Source organism: Dipodomys merriami, unplaced genomic scaffold (assembly GCF_024711535.1).
Source record: "Dipodomys merriami isolate MVZ:Mamm:240054 unplaced genomic scaffold, mDipMer1.0.p SCAF_137, whole genome shotgun sequence".
NCBI lineage: Eukaryota > Metazoa > Chordata > Mammalia > Rodentia > Heteromyidae > Dipodomys > Dipodomys merriami.
In genome coordinates this window covers 1306592-1329835 of record NW_027202682.1, presented here as the reverse complement: position 1 = coordinate 1329835, position 23244 = coordinate 1306592, and the positions used below count along the sequence as shown (strand labels likewise).

Sequence of the window (23244 nt, the reverse complement as noted above, 5' to 3'; positions counted from 1 at the left end):
CAGCGCCACTTCTGCCTTTCTGTTTGTGCAGTACTGAGGAATCGAACCCAGGGCTTCATGCATGCTAGGCAAGCACTCTACCACTGAGCCACCTTCCCAGCCCTCTTTTTCTTTAAACCTAAAACCTTTGCCAGTTCCCCTAAGACCTCAGCATCTCTGAGCCCCTCCAGCTCCCAGCACAGCTGTGCTGCACACAGTTGCTTTCTCTGCTGCCCACCAGGGCCCGTCTTTAGTGGTGTGGCAGGGATGACGGGGTAGGGGATACGCTTGGTGCCACTGGGAGGGTGGGGCTTCTCACCCCAAACTCCAGTCAGCACCCTCAGAACATGGCCTTGGGAGCAGGGCCACTGACAAAATACCGAGGCCTTTCTGGAGCAGAGCTGCCTGGTCCCCGGACTGCCATCCTCTGGGAGGGATGCCACCGCCAGGGACTGCTGTCCTCAGGCCTGGGGGGAGGCGGGGTGGAGAGGGAGGACTCAGCTTCTCCTTCAGTCTGGGATGTGGGGATGGGGTGGGAAATCACCTCTGCCTGTCCAATGCAAATGTGGCTCTTTCATATGCTAATTGGGAGGAAGTAGGGCTCAGGACAGCCAGGGCCTGCTGGAGAAACTGGGAGAGGAAGAGAAAGAGGAGAGAGGAAGAGAGAGAGAGAAGCTGGTGGGAGGATGGAGGCCTGGGAAACACCAGCTCCCCTTGATCACTAGGATGACTGCCACAGCCGCCACAGCAGTGTCCTGAGCTAGGCCTAGGCCGGGCCGTGGGAGGACCCTGGGCTGACAGCAGGCTGGCTGGTGTGTCTACCCAGACACCAGGGCCATCTCATGGCCAAGAAGCACCTAATGTACCATTTTCTGTGTGTGCTGGTACTGGGCTTGAACTCAGGGCCTGGGCCCTGTCCCTTAGCTTGCTTCCTGCTCAAGGTGGCACTGTGTCACAGCTCCACTCCCAGCTTCTGGCTGCTAAATTGAGGTGAATCTCAGGGACTCTCCTGCCTGGACTGGGTTCAGATTGCCATCCTCAGATGCCAGCCTCTTGAGCAGCTAGGATTACAGGCGTGTGCGGCCACGCCTGTCTCACCTCCTGTCTTCCAGCCTTGCCAGGGGTGGTGAAGGATCTGGGGGAAGCCCCAGGGGCCAGGGCCAGCAGTCCCACGGATATATCTGCCCGTTACTGCAGCTTACACGCAGACATGGTGACACACACGCCCTTGCGTACACAAGCACACACGCACAGTGACCCTTCCTCTTCAGGGCAGCCGGCACAGGCCACCACTGACAGGCATTTGGGCCTGCCTGGTCCTCCCAAGGCAGAAGGCACTGACCAACCATGGCCCCTGTGAGCGAGGCCAGGTGGGGTTGGGTGCACAAGCAGGCTTGGCTCCTTCCCGGAGACCAAACTCAGTTCCCATCCTCTGTTTTCTCTGGAGCCTGACCTGTGGCTGTTCTGCATCCTCTTTGAGATAGCAATCAGAACCAAATCTTAAAGGTCATCTCCAAAAAACACATTGGTTGGAACAAATAAATAAAAACAAAGCCGTGGCTTCCCCAGGAAGTGTCCCGATGTGTGGAAGGCACTGGGCCCTGCAGCCCCTCAGGCCAGGTCCCTGAGGCTTGGGCAGCAGCAGCCCAGCAGGAGGGGAGTGAGGCAGGGCCGCCAGCTCACCGCCACCCTGCTGCAGCCTCCTGTCCAGAACTCACTTCCACCCTCCTGGGAATGTGAGGACGCACAGGGAAGAGCTGGCCTTGTGCAGCGGACCCCCCAGGAGGCAGACGAGGGCTAGAGTGACACCGGGGCAGGCAGAGCAGGCTCCGGACGCCCCCCAGCGTGCTCAGCCCATTCGGGCCTTGCCGCCAGATGGAGAGGTAAATCTCTGCCATCTGAGGGAAAGAAAGCTACTCAGTGCTTGCTCAGGCAGCCGCCTTATTGTGTCCCAGGCTGTCTGGCCTGCAGCATGTCTGAGAGGTAGCGCCTCGGGTCTGGAGTGCCATGGGAAGCTCACACCCTTGGAGCAGGGCGGAGAACGGGAGAGAGCCGGGCGGGTCCGCATGTGCTGCCGCTGGGCAGGGGGTGCAGCTCTGCATGAGCCCCAGCCTGGGCTGCTCACCGCAGCGTTGACGCTGCAGGGCAGCCGGCTGCAAAGCTGCACAGGAAGCCCAACCCCCGAGGACCCCAGTGGGGTCAGAGGCTGGGGGGTGGGCAGGAAGCATCCCCCAGCCTGCCCTTTCGTCTGACTCCTCGGGGCTCCCCACATGTGCAGTGTGCAGCCTTGGATTCCACCCCCACCCCTCGCATCCCCTGGGGGCCCTGCTGGGGTCCAGCACCCCGGCCCTCCACACCAGGGCCCCTTCCACCTTGTCAGCTGGCCCTCACCAGACTTCCTTCCCAGCCAGAGCTCCTCAGAAGGCTGAGGTAGAAACTGCAGCTGCCCACGCAGGACCAGGATCCTAGAGCAGAGGAAGGCCACGCCCTGCCCTGGGGCCCAGAAGCCAAGATTCCAGACCACCCCAGGCCCCGTCTGGGAAGTGGAGAGCCTGGAAGGCCTCAGCAATGTACACAGACCTCAGCACAGCCCACACACACCTGAGGCTCCATGCGTAACAAGGAAGCAGGTAAACACTCAGAAGTCCAGACACTGTCCCCACTAGGCTGGGAAGTCCTTCCCCCAGGACATTCTGGCTGCTGGTGTTTGAAGCGGACACGATACTTTGATTTAAAAGTTGGACATTCCCATGTCCTCTTACCCTGGAGCCTGGCAGTGGAAGCACAGTGTCCAGGGACTCAGCAAGCTGGAGAGGGTGCCCATGCTGGGAACCCTGTGTGCCTGTGGTCCCCAACAACTGCGTGTGTGCTACGTGTAGCTGCGTTTACATGTTTTGTGTGCTGCAAGAATGGCTGCAGACAGCCCTGACAGAGAGCTACCGGAGCGACTTTACTTGCCTAGTGCCACACTCAAAACACAAAGGGAGGGCTGGGAAGGTGGCTCAGTGGTAGAGCGCTTGCCTCGCATGCATGAGGTCCTGGGTTCGATTCCTCAGCACCACATAAGCAGAAAAAGCCGGAAGTGACGCTGTGGCTCGAGTAGTAGTGTTAGTCTTGAGCTGAAGAGTTGAGAGACAACGCCAAGGCCCAGAGTTCAGGCCCCATGACCAACAACAACAAAAACAAGTAAAGGGAGACCAGGTGTGGCCTCTAAGTCATGCCTCTAACCCAAGCTACCTGGGAAGCGGAGACCAGATCACTAACTGGAGCCATCCTAAGCGAGAGGTTTTCAAGAACCCCTTTTTTCTTGTCTTTCTTTTTGTGGTGGTGGGGATGGAACCAGTACGCTGCAGTTGCTAGGCAAGTGCTTTGCCACTGAGCTCCCTCCCACCCCCACCCCCGCCGCCCCCAAGAACCCATCCGACCTGATGAGCGTGTGGCGCAAGCATCAGACCCTACCTGAACGTCATCACAGCAAAAATGGCTGGGCTCACGGCTCAAGCCCTGCGGGCTGTCCTCCCAGCAGCCGCCCACAGGTTCTGCCTGGTGGCGGGAAACCCCAGGCGCCCATTCCTGTTGGGAGCTTCTGCAGGCCAGAAAACCATGACACAACATCACAGAAAGAAAAGCGGACACAGCTCCGTCCCAGAACACAGGGGCAGGTGGGCGCCTCCCCCCCCCCCCCACTCCACCTTTTACTGGAAAGTACTATCAGCCGGGGGCGAGGCAGCCAGAGGTGTGCACAAGGCCCCACGGGAACCCAGGAAAATGACCAAACCAGCTGCTGCACCCCAGGAACAGAGCCCCGGCCCCACAGAACAGAGCATGCACCTGGTCCTCTGGGGCCCCAAGCCGCAGGGCAGCCTGGGGGTGTGCCCAGGGCTCCCAGATTCCCCCTTCCATTCCCCAGGGGAAGGAGCCGCACGGCCAGGAGGCAGACACAAGGAATCAGAGTGCTTCACAGCTGAGAGCCGCAGAGTTCACACACAGCCTGGGGCTGGTGGACTGCCCTCTTAGACTGGGAGTGAGCACAACACGCAACATGAAGGCCAGGTGCGGCAGACCCCGAAGCCAGGGAGCAAAGGAAGAGGAGGGAGGAGGGAAGGGAGGCAGGGGCTGAAGGAGGCATCTGATTTTATCTGGCTTTTTTCCAACAATAAAATCTAATCCATCATCTCTGGGAGAAAGCTGCTAATGAAAACTTAGAGACAGTGAGTGAGACTTAGAATCCCTGGGGTCTCTCCAGGAAGACGTTAAACAGTCTCGAAAACCTCCGGTCCCACCGGCAGAGGGGAGCCCAGCCCAGGGGCCTCCTGGACCCCTGCTCTTTCAGGAACCAGTCCCCACCAGACCCGCTTGGGGGCCAGGGAGGGGTGGGGCCGGGCCCCCTCTGGGCAGGACACCACAGCCCCCCTCACCCTCAGGGTAGGCCATGGGTGGGCTGCACCCTGGGGGGGGGCAGTCCTGGGAGCGGCCCAGAGGCCCAAGCCCCAATGGAGAGGCAGGGCTGTCTGGGGCCCCTCCCGCCCTGGCCCAGCCCCCTCTTCTTTTCATTGTATAACACGCGTACTGTGAACCTCACCACCTCAGTGTTCCCAAGCCAGAGCCACGAATGACGTGGACACAGCTTGCAGCCTCCAACCCACCGAGCTCCAGACACTCCCTTCAAAATGAGCTCCTCAAGTCAGGTGCTGATGGCTCACCCCTAAAATCCCAGCTACTCAGGAGGCGGAGATCTGAGGATCACAGTTCAGAGCCAGCCTGGGCAGGAAAGTCCGAGAGACTCTTACCTCCAATACATTACTCAGAAAAAGGCAGAAGTGGCGCTGTGGCCCAAGTGGTAGAGCGCTAGCCTTGAGCAAAAGTAGCTCAGGGGCAGTGCCCAGGCCCTGAGTTCAACCCCCTCAGGCCCCCTCACCAACCCTGCCCACAGCCACCAGAGTCCCCTCTCATTTGCTGCCCCTAGCTTAGTACACCATGTCTCGGGCTGATAGAACTAAAGCCACTCAACAGCAGCCCAGGTTAAATAATGTCTCCTCTCTTACCCTGTGGGAGACCCTATCCTAAAACCTGGTGAAAGCCAGAATGACTAAAAGCCAAACCCTAGAGCAGCTTAGGCCCTCAGCACCGCCACGGGGGTCAGCGAGGGTCCTGGTCATCACAGTCCCGGGGAGGCCCTGACGTGTGACCCGCAGCAGCCCCACGGCCGCAGCGTGAGCCCACCTGCCTGGGCCAGCGCCTCACCTCTCCCGGGAGGCCCAGCATGGCGGGAGGGAGGGGCCATGCTGGGCCTCGATGAAGTGCAGAGCGGAGGAAGCGGAGGCTGGACACGCAAGCCAGGCCAGAGCTCCGGCCAGAGTGGCGTCCAGAAGAAAACCATCCAGCTGACCGCTTCCTGAATGCCTCGGCCACAAAGACCAAACTATGCCACGAAGAACAGGCCATCCCTCCTCCACCTCCTCAGTCCAGGGCTCCGACAACTACCATGAATAATGGTAAGATGCCTGTGTGTGAACTCACCTTGAGTCTCTCCCACATGGAGTCGGAGGACTGAGCGCCGTCCCCACCTCCCAGCCACGGCTGCCAGCCAGGCCTGCCCTCCCACCCTGGAACCCTGGGAGCACGGGGCTTTGTCAGGCCCACCTGCCCCAGGCCCCAGAAACGACCTGAGGGCAGCCCTCCGCGCTCTGCTGCTCTTGCCACAGCTTCCTGTGGGGCCGACAGCACACTCCTGAGACGCTGCCTTCCAGCAAAAAGGGAATGACTCCGAGGGGGCAAAGCAAGTGCTCTGCTCACCATGCCATGCAGAGTGGCTGCGGTCAGAAATCCTCGGACTGTGTGTGGCAGTCAGCCAGGGCGGCCCGGGGTCCTGGCAGCCATGATGGTGAACACCACCACGACCACCATGACCATCACCATCATGATCATCACCAACCACTGCCACCTTCACCACGGCCATCACCACCATGACCATCACCATCACAATGATATCACCAACCAACCACTGCGGCCATCACCACCATCACCATCACCATATCACCACCATGACCATGACCATGACAATGATATCACCACCCACCACTGCCCTCACCGCAGCCATCACCACCATGACCATCACCATCACAATGATATCACCACCCACCACTGCCCTCACCGCAGCCATCACCACCATGACCATGACCATGACGATCATCACCACGTGCCACCGCCTTCACCGTGACCATCACCACCATGACCATGACCATGACAACGATCATCACCACCCGCCACCACCTTCACCACGGCCATCACCACCATGACCATTACCATCACGATCATCACCACCCACCACCGCCCTTACCACAGCCATCACCACCATGACTACCATGACCATCACAATCATCACCACCACCGCCCTCACCACGGCCATCACCACCATGACTACCATGACCATCACGATCATCACCACCACCATCACCGTCGATCCTGCCACCCTCACTGCCATCACCACCATCACCGTCGATCCTGCCACCCTCACTGCCATCACCATGGTGACTCCCCAAGGTCACCTAGGGCAGTTGAGTCGGCATTGCCATGAATCACCTGGGTGTGGGCCATGGGACAGGTTGACAGTGGTTCTGAGTGTCAGAGAGCGAGGAACCTGAAGCCAGCAGAGCCTGGCCACAAAGACCAGGAAGACGTAAGAGGCCGCAGCCCAGCGTCCCAACCCTGACCCCAGCTCCCATCTGGACACGGGCTGGGTGGAGTCCACAGACAGGAGGACCGCAGAGGCCAAGGGTAGAAGGCTCTCCAAGCACTGACCCCAGCCGAGGAACCCCGGGGCAGGCGGCAGCCCCTAAATTCACACACCTGAAAGCACAGAACACTGAGTATTTGAAGCCCAAATTTCCACTCCTGGGGAGGTAGCTCGACTGCAGAGTTCTTGCCTAGTGTTCAGGAAATCATGGACTTAATTCCCAGCACCACAAGAGGAGGAAAAGTTATCTTTAGAAGGGCTCAGAGCAGAGCCTCCGTCTGGAGCCACGCAGGCTTGGGGCACCGACCCGCAGGCCTGTGGCTCCACCTTGCGGCCACACCGGGAGGAGCACAGGCCAGCCGAGGCGTAGGCTGGGCCGGGGTGTGGAGACCAGCTCTGTCCACAGAGCAACATGAGAAGTGGAGCGCTGTCAGCAGTCTTCTTGTGCAAACCAGAGGGGTCCTCTCTCCAGACCGAGCCTGCCTGGGCCTGGGGAAGGGCCAGGCCACAGCAGCCCTGCTGCCCCTCTCAATTCTGACCAGTCAAAAAGAATCAGCTGGCGGGGAAGGGCCCCACCCCTGTTCTGTTCAAGCTTGGTGTAGGTTACCAATTCCCTAATTTTTCTTTTTTAGATCCGGTCGTGGGGCCTAAACCCTGCCCCTCATCTCTTCAGCTCCAGGCTAGCACTCGCTCTACCACTTGAGCCATTGCACCACTTCTGGTTTTCTGGTGGTTTTGAAAATAAGACTCACGGACTTTGCTGCCCAGGCTGGCTTTGAACCACGATCCTCAGACCTCAGCCTCCTGAGTAGCTACGATGACAGGCGTGAGGCTCTGTGCCCGGCTGCGAATACTCCTTTTATGCTTTATTTTTCCTTAAAATGCACTGTGATGCCTGCCGCAGCCAAGCTGCTCACGGCCGGCACTGAGCTATTCAGAGGCCGGCCCGGCCGCAGCTCATAAGGCACTGAGGGCCCTGCGCCAGGTCTCTGCCACCACCGAAGCCCCAAGGCTGGAGCTTGAGCCCCGCAGGAGCCCTGCCCCGCCCCACGTGGGCACAGGCCCCGCACAGCCCCGCCCCGCGTGGGCACAGGCCCCGCACGGCCCTGCCCCGCCCCGCGTGGGCACAGGCCCCGCGCAGCCCCGCCCCGCGCGGGCACAGCCCCGCCCCGCCCCGCGTGGGCACAGGCCCCGCGCAGCCCCGCCCCGCGCGGGCACAGCCCCGCCCCGCCCCGCGTGGGCACAGGCCCCGCACAGCCCCGCCCCGCGTGGGCACAGGCCCCGCACAGCCCCGCCCCGCGTGGGCACAGGCCCCGCACAGCCCTGCCCCGCCCCGCGTGGGCACAGGCCCCGCACAGCCCCGCCCCGCGTGGGCACAGGCGCCGCACAGCCATGCCCCGCCCCGCGTGGGCACAGGCCCCGCACAGCCCCGCCCCGCGTGGGCACAGGCCCCGCACAGCCCTGCCCCGCCCCGCGTGGGCACAGGCCCCGCACAGCCCCGCCCCGCGTGGGCACAGGCGCCGCACAGCCATGCCCCGCCCCGCGTGGGCACAGGCCCCGCACAGCCCCGCCCCGCGTGGGCACAGGCCCCGCACAGCCCCGCCCCGCGTGGGCACAGGCCCCGCACAGCCCTGCCCCGCCCCGCCCCGCGTGGGCACAGGCCCCGCACCAGGACCAGGGCGGGATGCGAGGCCCGGGGCTCCCCGGCGCTCCCGGCCCACAGGCAAAGCCACCCGAGACCCACCTCCCAGAGTGTCTGCCCGCTTCAAAGATGGCCGCGCGGGAGCCGGCCCACGGCCCCGCCCCTTCCGGTCCCGACCGGAAGCTGCCGCCGAGGAGACGCGGAGCCGGACCGGGGCAGCCCCCGAAGGCCGCGTGCAGTCTCAGGCCCCCCCGGCCGGGGCCGCTCCCTCCGCCTCCGCGCCCGGGGTCACACACGGGACGGCCGTCCTGCACGGGCAGGCGGCGCGGGGCACGCACACGCACGCACACACGGCCCAGCCCCCGCCGCTGGACGCCGCCTGGCCCCGGGATGTGGCCATTTCACGGACACCGGCTCCCCCTGCCGCTGGGCCCACTGCCCTGCCAGAGCCTCCCGCATACGCTGGGGCTGCTTCTAGAAGCCCCAGATGAGCCCCGCTGCTCTGACACCCCAGGCCCCCTCCCCCGCCCCGGCCCGCACCCCTCCTGCCAGGCCGGCCCCTCCCCTGCGCGGACCCCTCCTGCCAGGCCGGCCCCTCCCCTGCGCCGACCCCTCGGCGTGCTCCCGCCGGCCCCGTCCCCTGCGTGGACCCCTCGGCGTGGTCAGGCCGGCCCCTCCCCTGCGTGGACCCCTCGGCGTGCTCCCGCCGGCCCCTCCCCTGCGCGGACCCCTCGGCGTGCTCCCGCCGGCCCCTCCCCTGCGCGGACCCCTCGGCGTGCTCCCGCCGGCCCCTCCCCTGCGTGGACCCCTCCTGCCAGGCCGGCCCCTCCCCTGCGCCGACCCCTCGGCGTGGTCAGGCCGGCCCCTCCCCTGCGTGGACCCCAGCTCCTGCTCCCGCCGGCCCCTCCCCTGCGCCGACCCCTCGGCGTGCTCCCGCCGGCCCCTCCCCTGCGCGGACCCCTCGGCGTGGTCAGGCCGGCCCCTCCCCTGCGCCGACCCCTCGGCGTGCTCCCGCCGGCCCCTCCCCTGCGCGGACCCCTCGGCGTGCTCCCGCCGGCCCCTCCCCTGCGCGGACCCCAGCTCCTGCTCCCGCCGGCCTGCGTGCCCACTGGGAGCACTCCAGCCCAGGGACGCCCTTTCTAGGCCAGCAGAAGGAGCCTGTGTGCTCACCTGGTGGCCCAATTTGTGCCCTAATTTCACGAGAAGCCTCTGGGACAGCTGCTGGCACCTGAGCGGGCCAGTAGTAGGAAACAAGGTGGCCAGAGCATAGGCCAGGGCGAGTCGGGACCAGATCCAGGAGCCTCGGCAGGCCGAGCGGGCCCCTGGCAGGAAGATGAGCACAAAGGGATTCTGGGCCCTGCTTGGTGGAGACCAGGTCTCAGGGGTCTGGCGGAGCGGGAGGTTCCCTGAAGGGACTCGCACCGGGCAGATGGGGACACTGCACTCTCCTGGCAAACAAGGGGCCAGGGCGTGGTGGGCAATGCCTGCAGAGGCGGCCAGAGGGGCACTCGAGGCCCGGGGTTCCATTCCTCAGCACCACACGCACAGGCTCAAGCGATGAGTGCTAGCTTTAAACAAGAAGCTCAGGGACAGCACCCAGGACCTGAATTCAATCCCAGTACTGGCAAAAAAAAAAAAAAAAAAAAAGTGTGTGGGGGTCAATACCAGACTGCCCTACACAGTGATCACCCCCCACCCCTGCCCTCTGTGGTGAGCACCCCAGGAACCAGATCAGTGGGACATGCACCCCAACCCAAGCCTGAACCCAGGGCCACACCAGTACTTGAATCCCCTTGCTGTGAGCATCTTGGTTCCATTTTTTTTTTTTTTTTTTTGGGTCCGGTCGTGGGCCCTGAACTCTGGGCCTGGGCGCTGACCCTCAGCTCTTCAGCTCAAGGCTAGCGCTCTACCACTTGAGCCACAGCGCCACTTCCGGCTTTTTTCTTTTTGCTTATGTGGTGCTGAGGAATTGAACCCAGGCCCTCAGGCATACAAGGCAAGCGCTCTACCACTGAGCCACCTTCCCAGCCCCTTGGTTCTATTTTTATTCTTGGTTGTGGGGCCTGAACTCTGGGTCTGGGCGCTGTCCCTCAGCTCTTCAGCTCAAGGCCAGCACTCTACCCCTTGAGCCACTGTGCCACTTCCAGTTTTCTGGTGGTTCATTGGAGGTAAGAGTTCCACAGATGTTCCTGCCTGGGCTGGCTTTGAACCACGATGCTCAGATCTCAGCCTCCTGAGTAGCTAGGATGACAGGCGTGAGCCACCAGCATCCGGCTGCATCTTAGGTATGGTGGGCCTGCTGTGGGGCATGCTAAGCAATATAGGGTCCTGGGCCCTGAGGCTTGTGGTATTCCCACTGGAGCTCGGACCAGAAACATTCCTGCACCGCAACAAGTGCACAGCATCCAGGGCTTCCTGGCAGGACCCTTTAACCTCATGTTCTAACTCGAGTTCTCTTCCCGGGGTGCCCCTACAGGCTACGTACGGGCGTGCACATCCAAAGCACAGGGGGACCTAAGCAGGAAGGGTGTGCACAGGCCAGCCCCGAGGTAAACCTCCCCCACGCTGAGATGCAGCCATCAGCCCCGAGGCAGGCTGGCCCTGGCGGCCTCAAGCTCCCCATACCCCAAATCCACAGTAGAAGACAGTAATCCCTCATTTCCTCCCATGCCCCAGTTCCAGAGGTGCCAAGCCCAGCAGTGAGGCACAGGTGACCCCATTTCACCAGCCCCAGCAGGGAGGTCTGCCAACCAATGCCGGGCCCAGCACCATCTGTCCACTGACCACCTCCCCGCCAGGCCCAGCACTGGGGGCTCCTAACGCCCAGGCAGTGGCCGGATGGCTTGTCTACAGAGCCTCTCCTAGTCCTGTGCGGCCCCTGGTTGCTGTCTGGGGGCCCCTGCCCAGGGTGCAGCCCGGCACATGCGTCACTTCGCGGCCTCTAGGGAGCCCCTCTGCTGAGAGCTGGCGAGGTGCTCGGCAGAGCTGTGCTGGGCTGATGAGCACAGCGCCTCCCCGGCCCCCTCCCCTCCCAACACAGCAACCCTGCCCCGGCTCCCCCAGCCCAGCCAGAGCCCCCCGCCCCGGCCCCCCAGCCAGCCAGAACCCCCGCCCAGGCCCCCCAGCCCAGCCAGAGCCCCCCGCCCAGGCCCCCCAGCCCAGCCAGAGCCCCCCGCCCAGGCCCCCCCAGCCCAGCCAGAGGCCCCGCCCAGCCCCCCCAGCCAGCCAGACTCCTTCAGGGTGCTGTCAACTTGAAGCCACAGCACAGGGAGCAACTCCTGGGAGGCCCAGGCCCCTGGGCAGAGGGGGGACACCACACCTGGCCAAGGCCTTCAGCCAGGAGGCCAGTGACGGCAGGGCAGGGCAGGGGAGGGCAGGGGAGGGCAGGGCAGGGCAGGGGAGGGCAGGGCAGGGGAGGGCAGGGCAGGGCAAGGGAGGGTAGGGGAGGGCAGGGCAGGGTAAGGGAGGGGAGGGTAAGGGAGGGGAGGGCAGGGCAGGGCAGGGGAGGGCAAGGGAGGGTAGGGGAGGGCAGGGCAGGGGAGGGCAGGGTAAGGGAGGGCAGGGGAGGGCAGGGCAGGGCAGGGCAGGGCAGGGCAGGGGAGGGCAGGGCAGGAGAGGGCAGGGCAGGGGTCCCGGCCTCTCTCCACCCCAAGGCGCCTTCTGGTCTGGGTGCCACTGGCCCCCAAGGCAGCCCCGGAGGCCTCAGCACCTGCAGGGCCCCACTGCATGCCGGGAGGGGTCAGCAGAGTGGCGGGGGCAGGGGAGCTCCTGGCCCAGCCCAGTGAGGCGGTGCCTGGCCCCAGGTGGCAGGAGTGGGCGGGGCCCCTGCCCGGCTCTGCCAGCCTTGCTGCCCAGCCCTGCAGAGCTGCTCATCGCTGCCCATCGCTGCCCGCCTCTCCAGCCACCACCGCTACCCACCACACGCTCCTGCTTGTCACCTTCCAGAGTAAGTTCAGCCAGCAGGTGCCGGGAGGGAGGGGGGACCAAGGCCCCCTACCCTCCACACCCAACCCCAACTCCTGAGAGCAAGGCAGGGCGGCGGGACGCCGTGTCGGGACACAAGCACATGCAGGGCGGGCCTGAACCTCAGGCTCTGGGGGAACCTGTCTGCAGGCCAGCAGCCCAGCTTCTGGCCCACCCCCTCCTCCCAGGCCAGGCTCCAAGGCCCAAGGGGTGCAGCCTCACACCCCTGGGTGCTCTGCCCAGCCCAGCCCAGGTAGCCGGGGTGGGGCACGAAGGGACTGGCGGATGCCCTGGAGACGGGAAGGGCAGGGGCAGCATCCCACACCTGCACTCAGCCGGCTCAGCCTGGGATGCAAATGGCAGCCACACCCCGGGGCCGTGGGCTCAGGTCCTGCCCGGGGATCCCACCTTCGCACAGCGGGAGGGTACGCAGCCCCCCCAGGGGCCCCGGCTTGCGGGGCAGTGGGGGAGGGGGCTGGCGCGGGCACCCTGGGCCCCGGCGGGGAGGCTGCGGACTGCGGCGCAGAGCCTGGGATGGAAGTTTGCCCTGCAGTTAATGAGCTCCTTTGGGGAGGGAAGGCATGGCTAACGAGGCTGTCTGGGACATCCGGGCCCCGCGCCCTGGCCCCACCTCAGGCCACGCTGGCAGGAGACGGCCCCCAGGCCCGGACCCCCTCCCTCAGTCCTGGGGGCTCGGGACGGGACGTGAGCGTGGTGAGCAGCCCTGGCTGTTGCCTCTCCCCTGCCCCCCAGCTCCAGGCTGGCGACTTCCGAAGCCCCCGACCCCATGGAGGAGTGGGACGTCCCACAGATGAAGAAAGAGGTGGAGAGCCTCAAGTACCAGCTGGCCTTCAAGAGGGAGATGTCTTCCAAGAGCATCCCCGAGTGAGTGCCGCCCACCCAGCACCTCGTCCACCTGCCCAGGCTGCTCATTTGCATGAGCCAGGACCAAGGGGGCAGGGGAGGGGCCATAGGGGGCAAGGGAGGGGCCATGGGAGGGGCCAGAGGATGGGCCATGGGAAGGGCCATAGGGGGCATGGGAGGGGTGGGGGGGCAGGGGAGGGGGTAGGGGAGGGGTGGGGGGCAGGGGAGGGGCCATGGGAGGGGCCATAGGGGAGGCATGAGAAGGGCCAAAGGGGGGGCATGGGAGGGGTGGGGGGGGCCACAGGAGGAGCTGGGGGGAGGGAGGGGCCAGAGAGGGTGGCACAGGAGGGGCCAGCAGGGAGGAGGGGGAGGACACAGGAGGGGCCACAGGAGGGGCTGGGGGAACAGGAGGGGCCAGCGGGGGGGGGGGGGGGGCAAGGGTGCAAGGGTGGGGCCAGAGGGGGGCACGGGAGGGGCCAGAGGGGGGGGCACAGGAGGGGCCAGCAGGGAGGAGGGGGAGGACACGGGAGGGGCCAGAGAGGAGGCATGGGAAAGGCCAGAGGGGGGACTGGGAGGGGTCAGGGGAGGGGCAGTGGGGGAGGACACGGGAGGGGCCAGATGGGGGGCTGGGAGGGGCCGCACCCTCAGGTAGCCAGGATGGCAGCTGGCACTCTCGGGCACTCATGCCGGCCCCACCCACAGGCTGCTGAAGTGGATTGAGGACGGGATCCCCAAGGACCCCTTTCTGAACCCCGACCTGATGAAGAACAACCCCTGGGTGGAGAAGGCCAAGTGTGCCATCCTGTGAGCGTGGTTTGAGCAGCGCGGCTGCAGGTTTATAAAGACTCCTCCCTGTGTGTGTGTCTGTGTCTGCGTATGCGTACAGTGGGGGCAACGCCGCCGGCCCTGGGGCGGGCCTACAGCAGGTCCCTGATGTACAGGCTGCGCCGCACGGCGTTGGAGACGCCCTCGTTGAAGCGGAACCACACCTCGCTCCTGCCCAGGGCTACGCCCATACGCAACTCGGCAGCGTCCTCTGCAGCCTTGGCCTCTGTGGGGACCACACCGTTTCACCCCAACTAACCTCCTACACCCCCCCGCCCCCCAGCCCCGGTCCGCCTCTCCCAGCCACCACACACCTGTGCTTGGGGTTGCAGCTCTCCTGACCACCACTCGTCCAAAGAAGTCCCTCTCGGGCTGGTGGGAAAAGAGCCATCAGACCCGTGGCCTGGGGGGGGGAGGATGGGGGGAATGGGTCTGGCCAGCAGATCAGGAGAGAGAAGGGACTTAGAGCCTTCCCAGAGCAGAAAGAACACAACCACCTCTGAGCAACATGCCAGGGCCAGGGAGCCGCTCCAGCCCGAGAGGCCGCACGGCCAGCCTCTCCCGCACGGCCGCCCCGCCCAGCACCGCACCTGCGCCTCCAGCCCGGGAGGCCGCACGGCCAGCCTCTCCCGCACGGCCGCCCCGCCCAGCCCCGCACCTGCGCCTCCAGCCCGAGAGGCCGCACGGCCAGCCTCTCCCGCACGGCAAGGCCGCCCCGCCCAGCCCCTCACCTGCGCCTCCAGCGCCACCCTCTTCACCATGTGCTCCAGCCGCTGCTCGTGACTGCGCAGGGCAGGCCGCTTCTCCCCTTTCTCAGCACTGCTCCCCTGCGGGCTGGCAGGACCTGGGGGGACCCCGGCCACCTGCAGGAGCGATGTGAGGGTCATTAAACAGGGCCAGGCCACGGTCATGTCCACCTCGGGGCTGGGGGCCAGCTCACCTGGGGGTTGTCTCTGGCCCAGGCCAAAGCCTCTGCCCGCCGCATCTTCTCCACCTCAATCTCCCGGGCAATGAGCTGCTTGGCCTGGTAGGTAAGGGGCTTGCGGGCGGCCATCTGAGGGAAGCGGCAAACTTCCTCCACGTTCCTGTTCACGTGGTCAGAGAACACCAGGGCACTGGTCACCAGCCAGAGACACCGATGGCGCCTGACCTGGCGCGGGGGGTGCCATGCCACGCCTCCCCCGGTCCCACGGCAGTCAGCGCCCCTGGCACACGCACACGAGCCCACAGCGAGGGCCCCCAGCTGTACCGAGGGGGGTGCTGTGAGAAGCTGAAGCGGCCCGGGCCTCTCGCGGGCAGCAGGACCCAGCCTGCGGCAGCCACGCGTCACAGCAAAGGGAGCCGGGCACGCACAAGGGAGACGCCGAGTCTGCACGTCTCTGCAAGGCTCCCCAAGCAGGGCCTCCAGCACGGCCGCGGCTGCGCTGGCCTGGACCACCCGTGGACATCTCACTGGGACCCCCGGCCTCCCCGCTCCCTGCCGTGAGCTCTGGGGGACTCACGGCTCCAGCTTGTAGAGGTACTGCCCATCCGGGGTGCGGGCCTGGCGGTAGGTGAGGCTGTAGGCTAGCATGGTGCCCACCAGGCTGGACAGCTGCTGCTTCTCCCGGGCGCTGTACAGCTGCGTGCTCACCTAGGCAGAGGGGGCGGAGAGGAGGCTGAGCAGGGGAGGCCCCGCAGCCAGAGCCCGCGCGTCTCCGTGGTGCGCAGCGCTCACCGGCCGCAGCTTGGGCGCGAGGACGTCCAGAAGCAGGCAGAGGGTGTCCAGGACGAGGGCCTGCGGCGTGGCCCGGCTCCGGGTGGCCGGCGTGATGCCCGACACCAGCGTCTGGATCAAGTTCCTTGTGTGGCTCATGCGGCTCTGGGCCTGGGGCAGAGAGTGAGCCAGGGCCGAGCTGGGAAAAGCCGGAGCCGGGAGGCCGGGCGGCGGCGCAGGCGGGGCGGCTCACCTCCTGCTGACTGCTGGGGAAGGAGATGCGTGGCACGTGGCTGCAGGCAAAGAGCACGTGGAAGGCCGCAGGGAGGAAGGGCAGGTAGCACAGGAGCTGGAAGTTCTGGCCGTGGTAGGCGGCCCCCTCCACCAGGTCGTTGAAGGCCAGCCAGTCAAGGCCCGAGCACACCGTGCCCAGGCTGGAGTCCCGCAACCGGAGCCTCAGGAAGTTGTCAAACAAGCCCTGCGGGCAGCAGGGCCTCAGCGCCGCGCCTGGGCCTGGCACCCTGCCCCTCACGGCAGACACCACCTAGGGGGCCCTGTGGATCTGGGTGGAGGAATCTGCCCCAATGCTAGGAAGTGGCTACAGACCAAGGAGCCCACACTGACTGAAGACAGCAGCCCCAACCAGAGACAGCAGCACGGCGCCCAGCTCTGTGACCGACCCACGGCCCCTCCCCACCCAGCCCTGTGGGCTCCTCCCCACCCACGGCCCCTCCTCACCCAGCCCTGTGGGCTCCTCCCCACCCACGGCCCCTCCTCACCCAGCCCTGTGGGCTCCTCCCCACCCACGGCCCCTCCTCACCCAGCCCTGTGGGCTCCTCCCTCCCCACCCACGGCCCCTCCTCATCCTACCCCTGTGGGCTCCTCCCTCCCCACCCACGGCCCCTCCTCACCCAGCCCTGTGGGGTCCTCCCCACCCACGGCCCCTCCTCATCCTACCCCTGTGAGGTCCTCCCCACCCCATGGCCCCTCCTCATCCTACCCCTGTGGGCTCCTCCCCACCCACTGCCCCTCCTCACCCAGCCCTGTGGGGTCCACCCCACCCACAGCCCCTCCTCATCCTAACCCTGTGGGCTCCTCCCTCCCCACCCACGGCCCCTCCCCACCCAGCCCTGTGGGCTCCTCCCCACCCACGGCCGCTCCTCATCCTACCCCTGTGGGGTCCTCCCCACCCACGGCCGCTCCTCATCCTACCCCTGTGGGCTCCTCCCCACCCACGGCCCCTCCCCACCCAGCCCTGTGGGCTCCACCCCACCCATGGCCCCTCCTCACCCAGCCCTGTGGGGTCCTCCCCACCCATGGCCCCTCCTCACCCAGCCCTGTGGGCCCCTCCCTCCCCACCCCAGGTTTTCAGATGGGTCACAGATTCCCAGCTGCTAATCCAAAGCTGCTTAGCACTGGAGGCAGCTTAGGCAGGTTTTCCAGGGGAGGGGGAGGACTCTGACTTCGGAATCCACCTCTACCTTGGGTACCCACATCCAAAATGGAGCTCCTTCGCTCCCAGGACACCCCGCCCACCCTGGACTAGAGCAGAAGACCCACAACCTGCATCCCGGGACCCCAGCAGAGCACAGGGACCCACTGCCAGTCCCCCCCCAGCCCCCTGCGCTCTGGAGGCGGAGGGCGTCAGGGTTTCAGAGGAAGGCGGGTACCTGGACCACCTTCTCATGCTCGCCCACGGCGGCAGCAACGCGCAGGATGTGGTGGAAACGCTGGGAGGCCAGCGACAGGGAGCTCGTGTCCCCCTCACCGTGTGGAAGCGCCGGGGCTGGCACAGGCTGGCCCTGACCCACGAGTCGCCTGCAGGCAGAAGCGGGAGGCAGGGAGTCCAGGGAGACACAGGGCACCCGCCTCTCTCAGAGGGTCATCCTGGCAACACCGGTGCTGGCCGGGGACACCAGAGGGCTGGCCGGGGACGCTGAAGGGCTGGCCGGGGACACTGGAGGGCTGGCCGGGGACGCCGGAGGCTGGCTTAAGCCCCCAGGCCTGGCAGGAAGACTGCTCAGAACTGACCTGGGGGCTGGGGCGGGTGTCAGGGAAGGGCATCTCAGCGACCAGCCTGAGCACACAACATCCCACGGACCTAGGAGGCTCAGAGAAGCCTGAAGGCTGGTCAAAGGCTGCAGGCCTCTCGGCACTAGGTGTGAAGCTTGGGTGCTGAGCCCAGCTCAGGACACCACGGGCGTCTCTGGCTCTGAGCACTATGGCTGTCTGGGGCCAAAGCTGGCCTGGCATTCCTCCTACCTCTGAGCCCGGGGCAGCTGGAACACGTCCTGCCACACTGAGAAGAGCCCCTTGCGCTGGTCCTTCAGACCGACGCGGGTGGTCTGCACATCCCGCACACTCAGTTCCCGGCGGCCACGCCCGTACAGGAACTGGACACAGGTGGTAGAGTGAGAGGCAGCGCCCCGCCTGGCCCACTGCCCAGGCCCCCTCCCACCCATCCACCTGGGCCACCCATCCACCTGGGCCACCCACCCGCCCACCTGGGCCACCTCCCACCTGCCCACCTGGGCCACCCACCCGCCCACCTGGGCCACCTCCCACCCGTCCACCTGGGCCACCTACCTGTCCATCTAGGCCACCCACCTGTCCACCTAGGCCACCCATCCGCCCACCTGGGCCACCTCCCACCCCCCACTTCCCACCCCCCCACTTCCCACCCCCCCACCTAGGCCACCTCCCACCCGCCCACCCCCCAACCTGGACCACCTCCCACCCGCCCACCTCCCACCCCCCACCTGCAAGGTGTTAATGCAGGCACGGATGTCGTTGTCTGTCTTCTCGCAGAGGGCTGCCAGCGCGCCCGGGTCTGACCGCATGCCCTGCCGCAGGGAGATCTAGAGAAAGAGGCGGTCCACGCTGCTCCAAGAGCACGAGCGCAGGCCACTGGCCCCAGAGTCCAATCCCTAGACATAAGCAACAAGCCCTCCTGGAGGGCCCACAAGAAACAGGTTCACAGGAAGCTGGGGTTCACAGGAAACTGAGCTCACAGGAAACTGGGTTCACGGGAAATGGGCACAGAGGTAACAGACCCACAGGAAGCAGGTATCCACAGGAAACTGGCTCACAGGAAGCATGGGGCCCACAGGAAGCGGGGGCCCACAGGAAGCGGGGGCCCACAGGAAGCCTGGGCTCACAGGAAGCAGGGGCCCACAGGAAGCGGGGGCCCACAGGAAGCGAAGATTCACAGGAAACAGGCCCACAGGAAGCATAGGCCCACAGGAAGCATAGGCCCACAGGAAGCAAAAGCCCACAGGAAGCAAAGGCCCACAGGAAGCATAGGCCCACAAGAAGCATGGGCCCACAGGAAGAGGGGATTCACAGGAAACAGGCCCACAGGAAGCAGGGGTTCATGGGAAGCAAGGGCCCACAGGAAACATGGGCTCACAGGAAGCGAGGGGCTACAGAAAACAAGGGCTCACAGGAAATAGCCTACCCACCCACGGCTACAGGCCAAGCTGGACCCGGACTAGATGGAGAAGGGGTGGAGGCATTTCAAAGGAGGGAAAATAGGGGCGGGGTGGGAGGCCAGGGCTCCCTGTGCCCCCAAGCCTCCACTGACAGCCACCCTGCTGACCTCCTGAAGCCGCTGCACCAGCCTGGAGGGCAGAGTCGGGGGGACGTGGAGCAGAAAGGCCTGCTGCTTCAGCTGCCGCAGGGAGGGAGCAAACCTACGGGAGGGAGGTGCAGCACTGGCCGTACCACGGGCAGGCTCGGGCCCACGCCAGGGCAGGGGCCGCCCACGCCAGGGCACACCCACTCACTGGTCGTTGCAGATGCAGATAATGGGCCTGGTCAGAAGGCCTCCACCCGCCTGGCGCCGCCCTCCACCCGCGGGCACCGCCTGGGTCCCTGGCTCCGCTTCCTGCGGACCTCCACGGTTCACGACGCTCAGGAGAACGTTGACGGCCGCCTTGGGGCAGGAGCAGAGGGGACCGGTGAGTTTTGGCCTGAGTCCCCCGGCCGCCCTGCGCCCCAGCAAGTAGGAGGGACTCACGGTAGGAGCCCCGTCAATCTCATCAATGATCAGGCAGTTGGGCCGGCCCCCTGCGCCCAGCACCGACTCCATCTGTGTGGCCGCCTCAATGCGTGTCCGGAAGGCCTCGGGGCTACGGTCATCACTGCACAGCGTAGAGCCCAGGAGAGGGGTCACTGGCAGACACAGCCCCTCCACAGGGCGGCCTCTGTGCCAGAGCCACACCCACACGGTGCCTACCACGAGACACGGCAGCTGCCAGCAAGGCCAGCCAGGCCCACGCGGGGAGTCATCCCACCCACAGCCCCAGCCCCCACCCGCAGGAGAAAGCCCACCCTCAACCAGAGATGCGCACACACGCCTCCCACCTCGCGTTCATCTCCACCACACAGTACCCAGCGTGTCGGGCAACCACGTGTGCCAGCGTGGTCTTGCCCAGCCCCGGGGGCCCGCACAGCAGTGCCACCTGCAGGTAAGAACAAGGGGTTCTGCGGCCCTGGCCTCTGGGAAGCTCCCACAGGACAGCTGGAGACGGGGAAGCAGAGAGCTCAGAGCAGAGGACCCTGCGAGAACTGACACAGCCAGTACCGCGTGAATGACCCCAGCGCCCTCCACAGCCCTCCAGTGAACACGGTCACCGATCTAACCACTGAAACAGATTCAAGCCCAAACACAACCAGAGAAAAGGCTGACGCTGGCTCTTCCCATCAGCCCTGGTGTTGTCACGCCTGCCCAACCTCTAGAACTAAAAGTATCTCAGGACCCCTAAGGCTGCAGTGGGACTGGCTGCCAGAGACCAGACCTTCAGGCTCAGGGAGTCCACACCAGGGTAACACAGGACTCACCTTCTGCCGGGGCCTCCGGCTGGGGTCTAGCTCGGCCTCCAGCATCTCCTCCAGCACCTGCTCGTGGCTTTTCCACTTGCCAGGGGCTGTGGCCTCCTTCCCTGTCCGTGCCGGCTCCACACTGGGCCTGGGCTTCCGGGCAGGCCTCTCCTGCCCAAACACCACCAGGTCCCAGAGCTTCAGCCATTTGAGAAGGCAGCGATTGGTGAACTGCAGGGGGAGGAGACATGACCTAAGGGAAAGGTCCCCTGAGCCACCAGACCCACCACAGACGGGAACACAGGCTCAGAGGAAGGCCCTGCCAATAGGTAAGAGCAGATCTCACACCAGGGCCTGTATCCTCACAGCCCTGAACCCAATTCCCCACCCTAGCCAGGGAACTCCAGCACCAGAAAGGTACCCAAACCCCTAACCTAGCTCACAGGTTCACAAGCAGTAAGCCAAGTCTATGCCGACTCAGTTTCCCCATCTACAACTCCACACCACTGTAACAGGCTGGCAACACAACCCACAGCTAACAGAGAAAGCCGACCACCAGTCATATTTGAGCAATAACACAGTCTCACGTCATCACTGAGCAGCTCCATGTAGTGTTGGGGTGCAAATTCATCTACCCAGAGACAGTGTTGGGGGGTGTCAGCAAGCTCTTCCTCAGGAGCACCCACAGGTTGGGCGTCTTCCTCTTCAGACCTAAGGCTGGAGAGGATGTGTCCTGAGCTAACAAGCCCCAGCTATGACCCCTGACCTGGACTGTGCTAACTGTGTACGCCACAGGGTTGGTCCAGGAACCAACACTGGACCCAGGAGCAGAAGGGCCATCAGTCACCTGTGCAGAAAGTCTGAGAGACGCTGGGTCTCTTCAACCAGCCGCTGCCGCCGCTGTGCAAACAGAACAGGCTGAAGTCAGACAGCTCCAGTGCACAGTCCCTTCCCTCCCACCCCAGCCCAAACTGCAGGCCCCACCTCACTGTCAACTTGCTCCTTCAGGGAGGTGAAGGACACACCCAGCAGGTCCAGCTGGCCACGGCCTCGCCACTGGACATTCGAGAGGGGGCTCTGGGTGGGGAGAAGACATCATCATCTCTGGATACAGTGCCCACCCCTAGAAGCTACCTGGCCAAGTGAGACAGAGGAGAGCCTGTCTCCATAGATGGGAGCCAAAGGACGAGAGCTTTGAGGGAGCGGAGCAAGGGGAGGGCAGGGCGGAGAATCCGTTCGCCTCATGCCAGCCACAGTGGCCTGTAGACCACCTCCCGCAGGGTGGTGGACGGTGGGCACGCCCTGCTGGCAAAATGGGCAAATATGATCTGCAGAAGACCTTCGGGGACCACAAGGCACACTGGGAACCCCTTTCTGTAAGCACCTTCCTAGACAGCACCCACCTGTACCCCAGTGCCCGTGGGGTCTGCTCGTAACACCAGAAAGGCCCGGTCGCCGCCTGTGGATGTCACATTGATGTAGTCCTCCAAGGTGGGAGGCCGCCTCAAGACAGGGTTGCGGGGAGCCGGCAGGGCGTGTGCGGGGCCCAGCTCAGCGCCGGGGTCCGGAGGCCTGGAAGGGGCCGAGGTCCAGCTCCCATCTTCCAGAGTGCCCAGCCGGCCTCCACCCCCCCCCCCCACACACACACAGAACTCCACCTCCCAGGTAAGGGAATTGGCAGTCCCTAAGCCACACACCCAACACCCCAGAGCTCTGGGGGAACGTCAGGACTCAGCGGGGGAGTGATGGCCCCAGGAGGGGAGTCAGGAAACGGTGGTTCCTCTATCTCTGAATCGAAGTTCAGCCTCTTCACCACCTCTAGTCTGGGGCGCTTGGCCCTGGGGGCTACAGAGACAAGCAAGGAAAAGACGGTCCCTCCCACACCCCATCTCAGCCCCACAACCTCCCTGCCTCACCCCTTCCACACACGTGCACGCATGTGCACACATGCGCACACACACAGTGTCTCAGCCCTCTTGCTCCTGCACTCTAGGCACACGCACACGCACACGCACAGTGCCTCAGCCCCTCTTGCTCCCGCACTCCGGACACGCGCACGCGCACACACACACACACACCGTGCCTCAGCCCCTCTCGCTCCCGCGCTCCGGGCACGCACGCACACACACACACGCACACACACAGTGTATCAGCCCCTCTCGCTCCCGCGCTCCGGGCACGCACACACACACACCATGCCTCAGCCCCTCTCGCTCCCGCACTCCCGGCGCCCGCACATACTGGGAGGCGGGGGCCCGGCCGGCTCGACGCCGCCCACCGCCCGCTTCGCGGCCCCGGCCGCCTGGAAGCCGGGCCGCGGGCCAGGCCGCGGACTCGCGCAGGGCGCCGGGGCCGGCGTTCCCGCGGACAGAGGGTCGCGGTGGCCGAGCGGGGCTCCGGCCGGCTCCGGGCAGCGCGGCGGCCCGCCCTCCAGCTCGGCCAGCACCTCCAGCTCGGCCTCGAACTGCCGGTGGAAGTCGTCCTCCACGCCCTGCGCCTCGGAGTCCTCCATCCCGCCGGGCCCGAGCTCCGCTCCGCCGCCCGGCCGCGCGCTCCGAACCGCCCGCGCAGCCGCCGCGTCCCGCCCCCGGAACGTCCCGGCGCCGCCAATCAGCGGCCGGCGTGCCCGGCGCCGTCCGCCATTGGCCACCGCGGGCGTCCAATCACGTCTCAGAGGTCGGAGTCGCGGGATGGCGGCGCTCACCATTGGCCCTCACG

The 23244-nt window shown here is 65.5% G+C and overlaps 3 protein-coding genes across 3 annotated transcripts; 2 read left to right on the top strand and 1 right to left on the bottom strand.

Moving 5' to 3' along the window:
- Positions 1-6335: 6335 nt before the first annotated feature.
- On the top strand, positions 6336-8848 carry LOC138825276 (uncharacterized). The gene is made up of 2 exons (XM_070019672.1): positions 6336-6522; positions 8439-8848. The coding sequence occupies exons 1-2, from the start codon at positions 6336-6338 to the stop codon at positions 8846-8848; spliced, it is 597 nt and encodes a 198-aa protein (XP_069875773.1).
- Positions 8849-12258: 3410 nt separating this feature from the next.
- On the top strand, positions 12259-14039 carry Gng13 (G protein subunit gamma 13). Its single transcript, XM_070019698.1, has 3 exons — positions 12259-12303; positions 13074-13205; positions 13887-14039. Exons 2-3 carry the CDS (start codon positions 13108-13110, stop codon positions 13990-13992), a joined length of 204 nt encoding a protein of 67 aa, XP_069875799.1. The 5' UTR covers positions 12259-12303; positions 13074-13107; the 3' UTR covers positions 13993-14039.
- LOC138825275 (chromosome transmission fidelity protein 18 homolog) lies at positions 14025-23233 on the bottom strand. Its single transcript, XM_070019671.1, has 21 exons — positions 22768-23233; positions 22224-22371; positions 21930-22098; positions 21511-21603; positions 21374-21426; positions 21114-21243; positions 20548-20757; positions 20071-20168; positions 19724-19847; positions 19491-19639; positions 19304-19397; positions 18465-18563; positions 17968-18098; positions 17376-17523; positions 15959-16183; positions 15727-15876; positions 15512-15642; positions 14950-15094; positions 14741-14872; positions 14324-14381; positions 14025-14235 (listed from the first exon to the last, which is right to left on the bottom strand). Exons 1-21 carry the CDS (start codon positions 23231-23233, stop codon positions 14102-14104), a joined length of 3087 nt encoding a protein of 1028 aa, XP_069875772.1. The 3' UTR covers positions 14025-14101.
- Between the last annotated feature and the right edge of the window lie 11 nt (positions 23234-23244).

What these genes read in the sequence shown, in the direction of transcription:
- Gng13 (XM_070019698.1), top strand. Translation starts at nt 13,108, where the DNA reads ATGGAGGAGTGGGACGTCCCACAGATGAAGAAAGAGGTGGAGAGCCTC. An exon ending in TCTTCCAAGAGCATCCCCGA is followed by an intron (nt 13,206 to 13,886) that starts GTGAGTGCCGCC and finishes CCCCACCCACAG; the next exon opens with GCTGCTGAAGTGGATTGAGG.
- LOC138825275 (XM_070019671.1), bottom strand. Translation starts at nt 23,233, where the DNA reads ATGGTGAGCGCCGCCATCCCGCGACTCCGACCTCTGAGACGTGATTGG. An exon ending in GCCGGAGGCCCCGGCAGAAG is followed by an intron (nt 20,169 to 20,547) that starts GTGAGTCCTGTG and finishes TCTTACCTGCAG; the next exon opens with GTGGCACTGCTGTGCGGGCC. An exon ending in TCCCCAGCAGTCAGCAGGAG is followed by an intron (nt 15,877 to 15,958) that starts GTGAGCCGCCCC and finishes TCTCTGCCCCAG; the next exon opens with GCCCAGAGCCGCATGAGCCA.
- LOC138825276 (XM_070019672.1), top strand. Translation starts at nt 6,336, where the DNA reads ATGACTACCATGACCATCACAATCATCACCACCACCGCCCTCACCACG. An exon ending in CACCATGGTGACTCCCCAAG is followed by an intron (nt 6,523 to 8,438) that starts GTCACCTAGGGC and finishes CCCGGCCCACAG; the next exon opens with GCAAAGCCACCCGAGACCCA.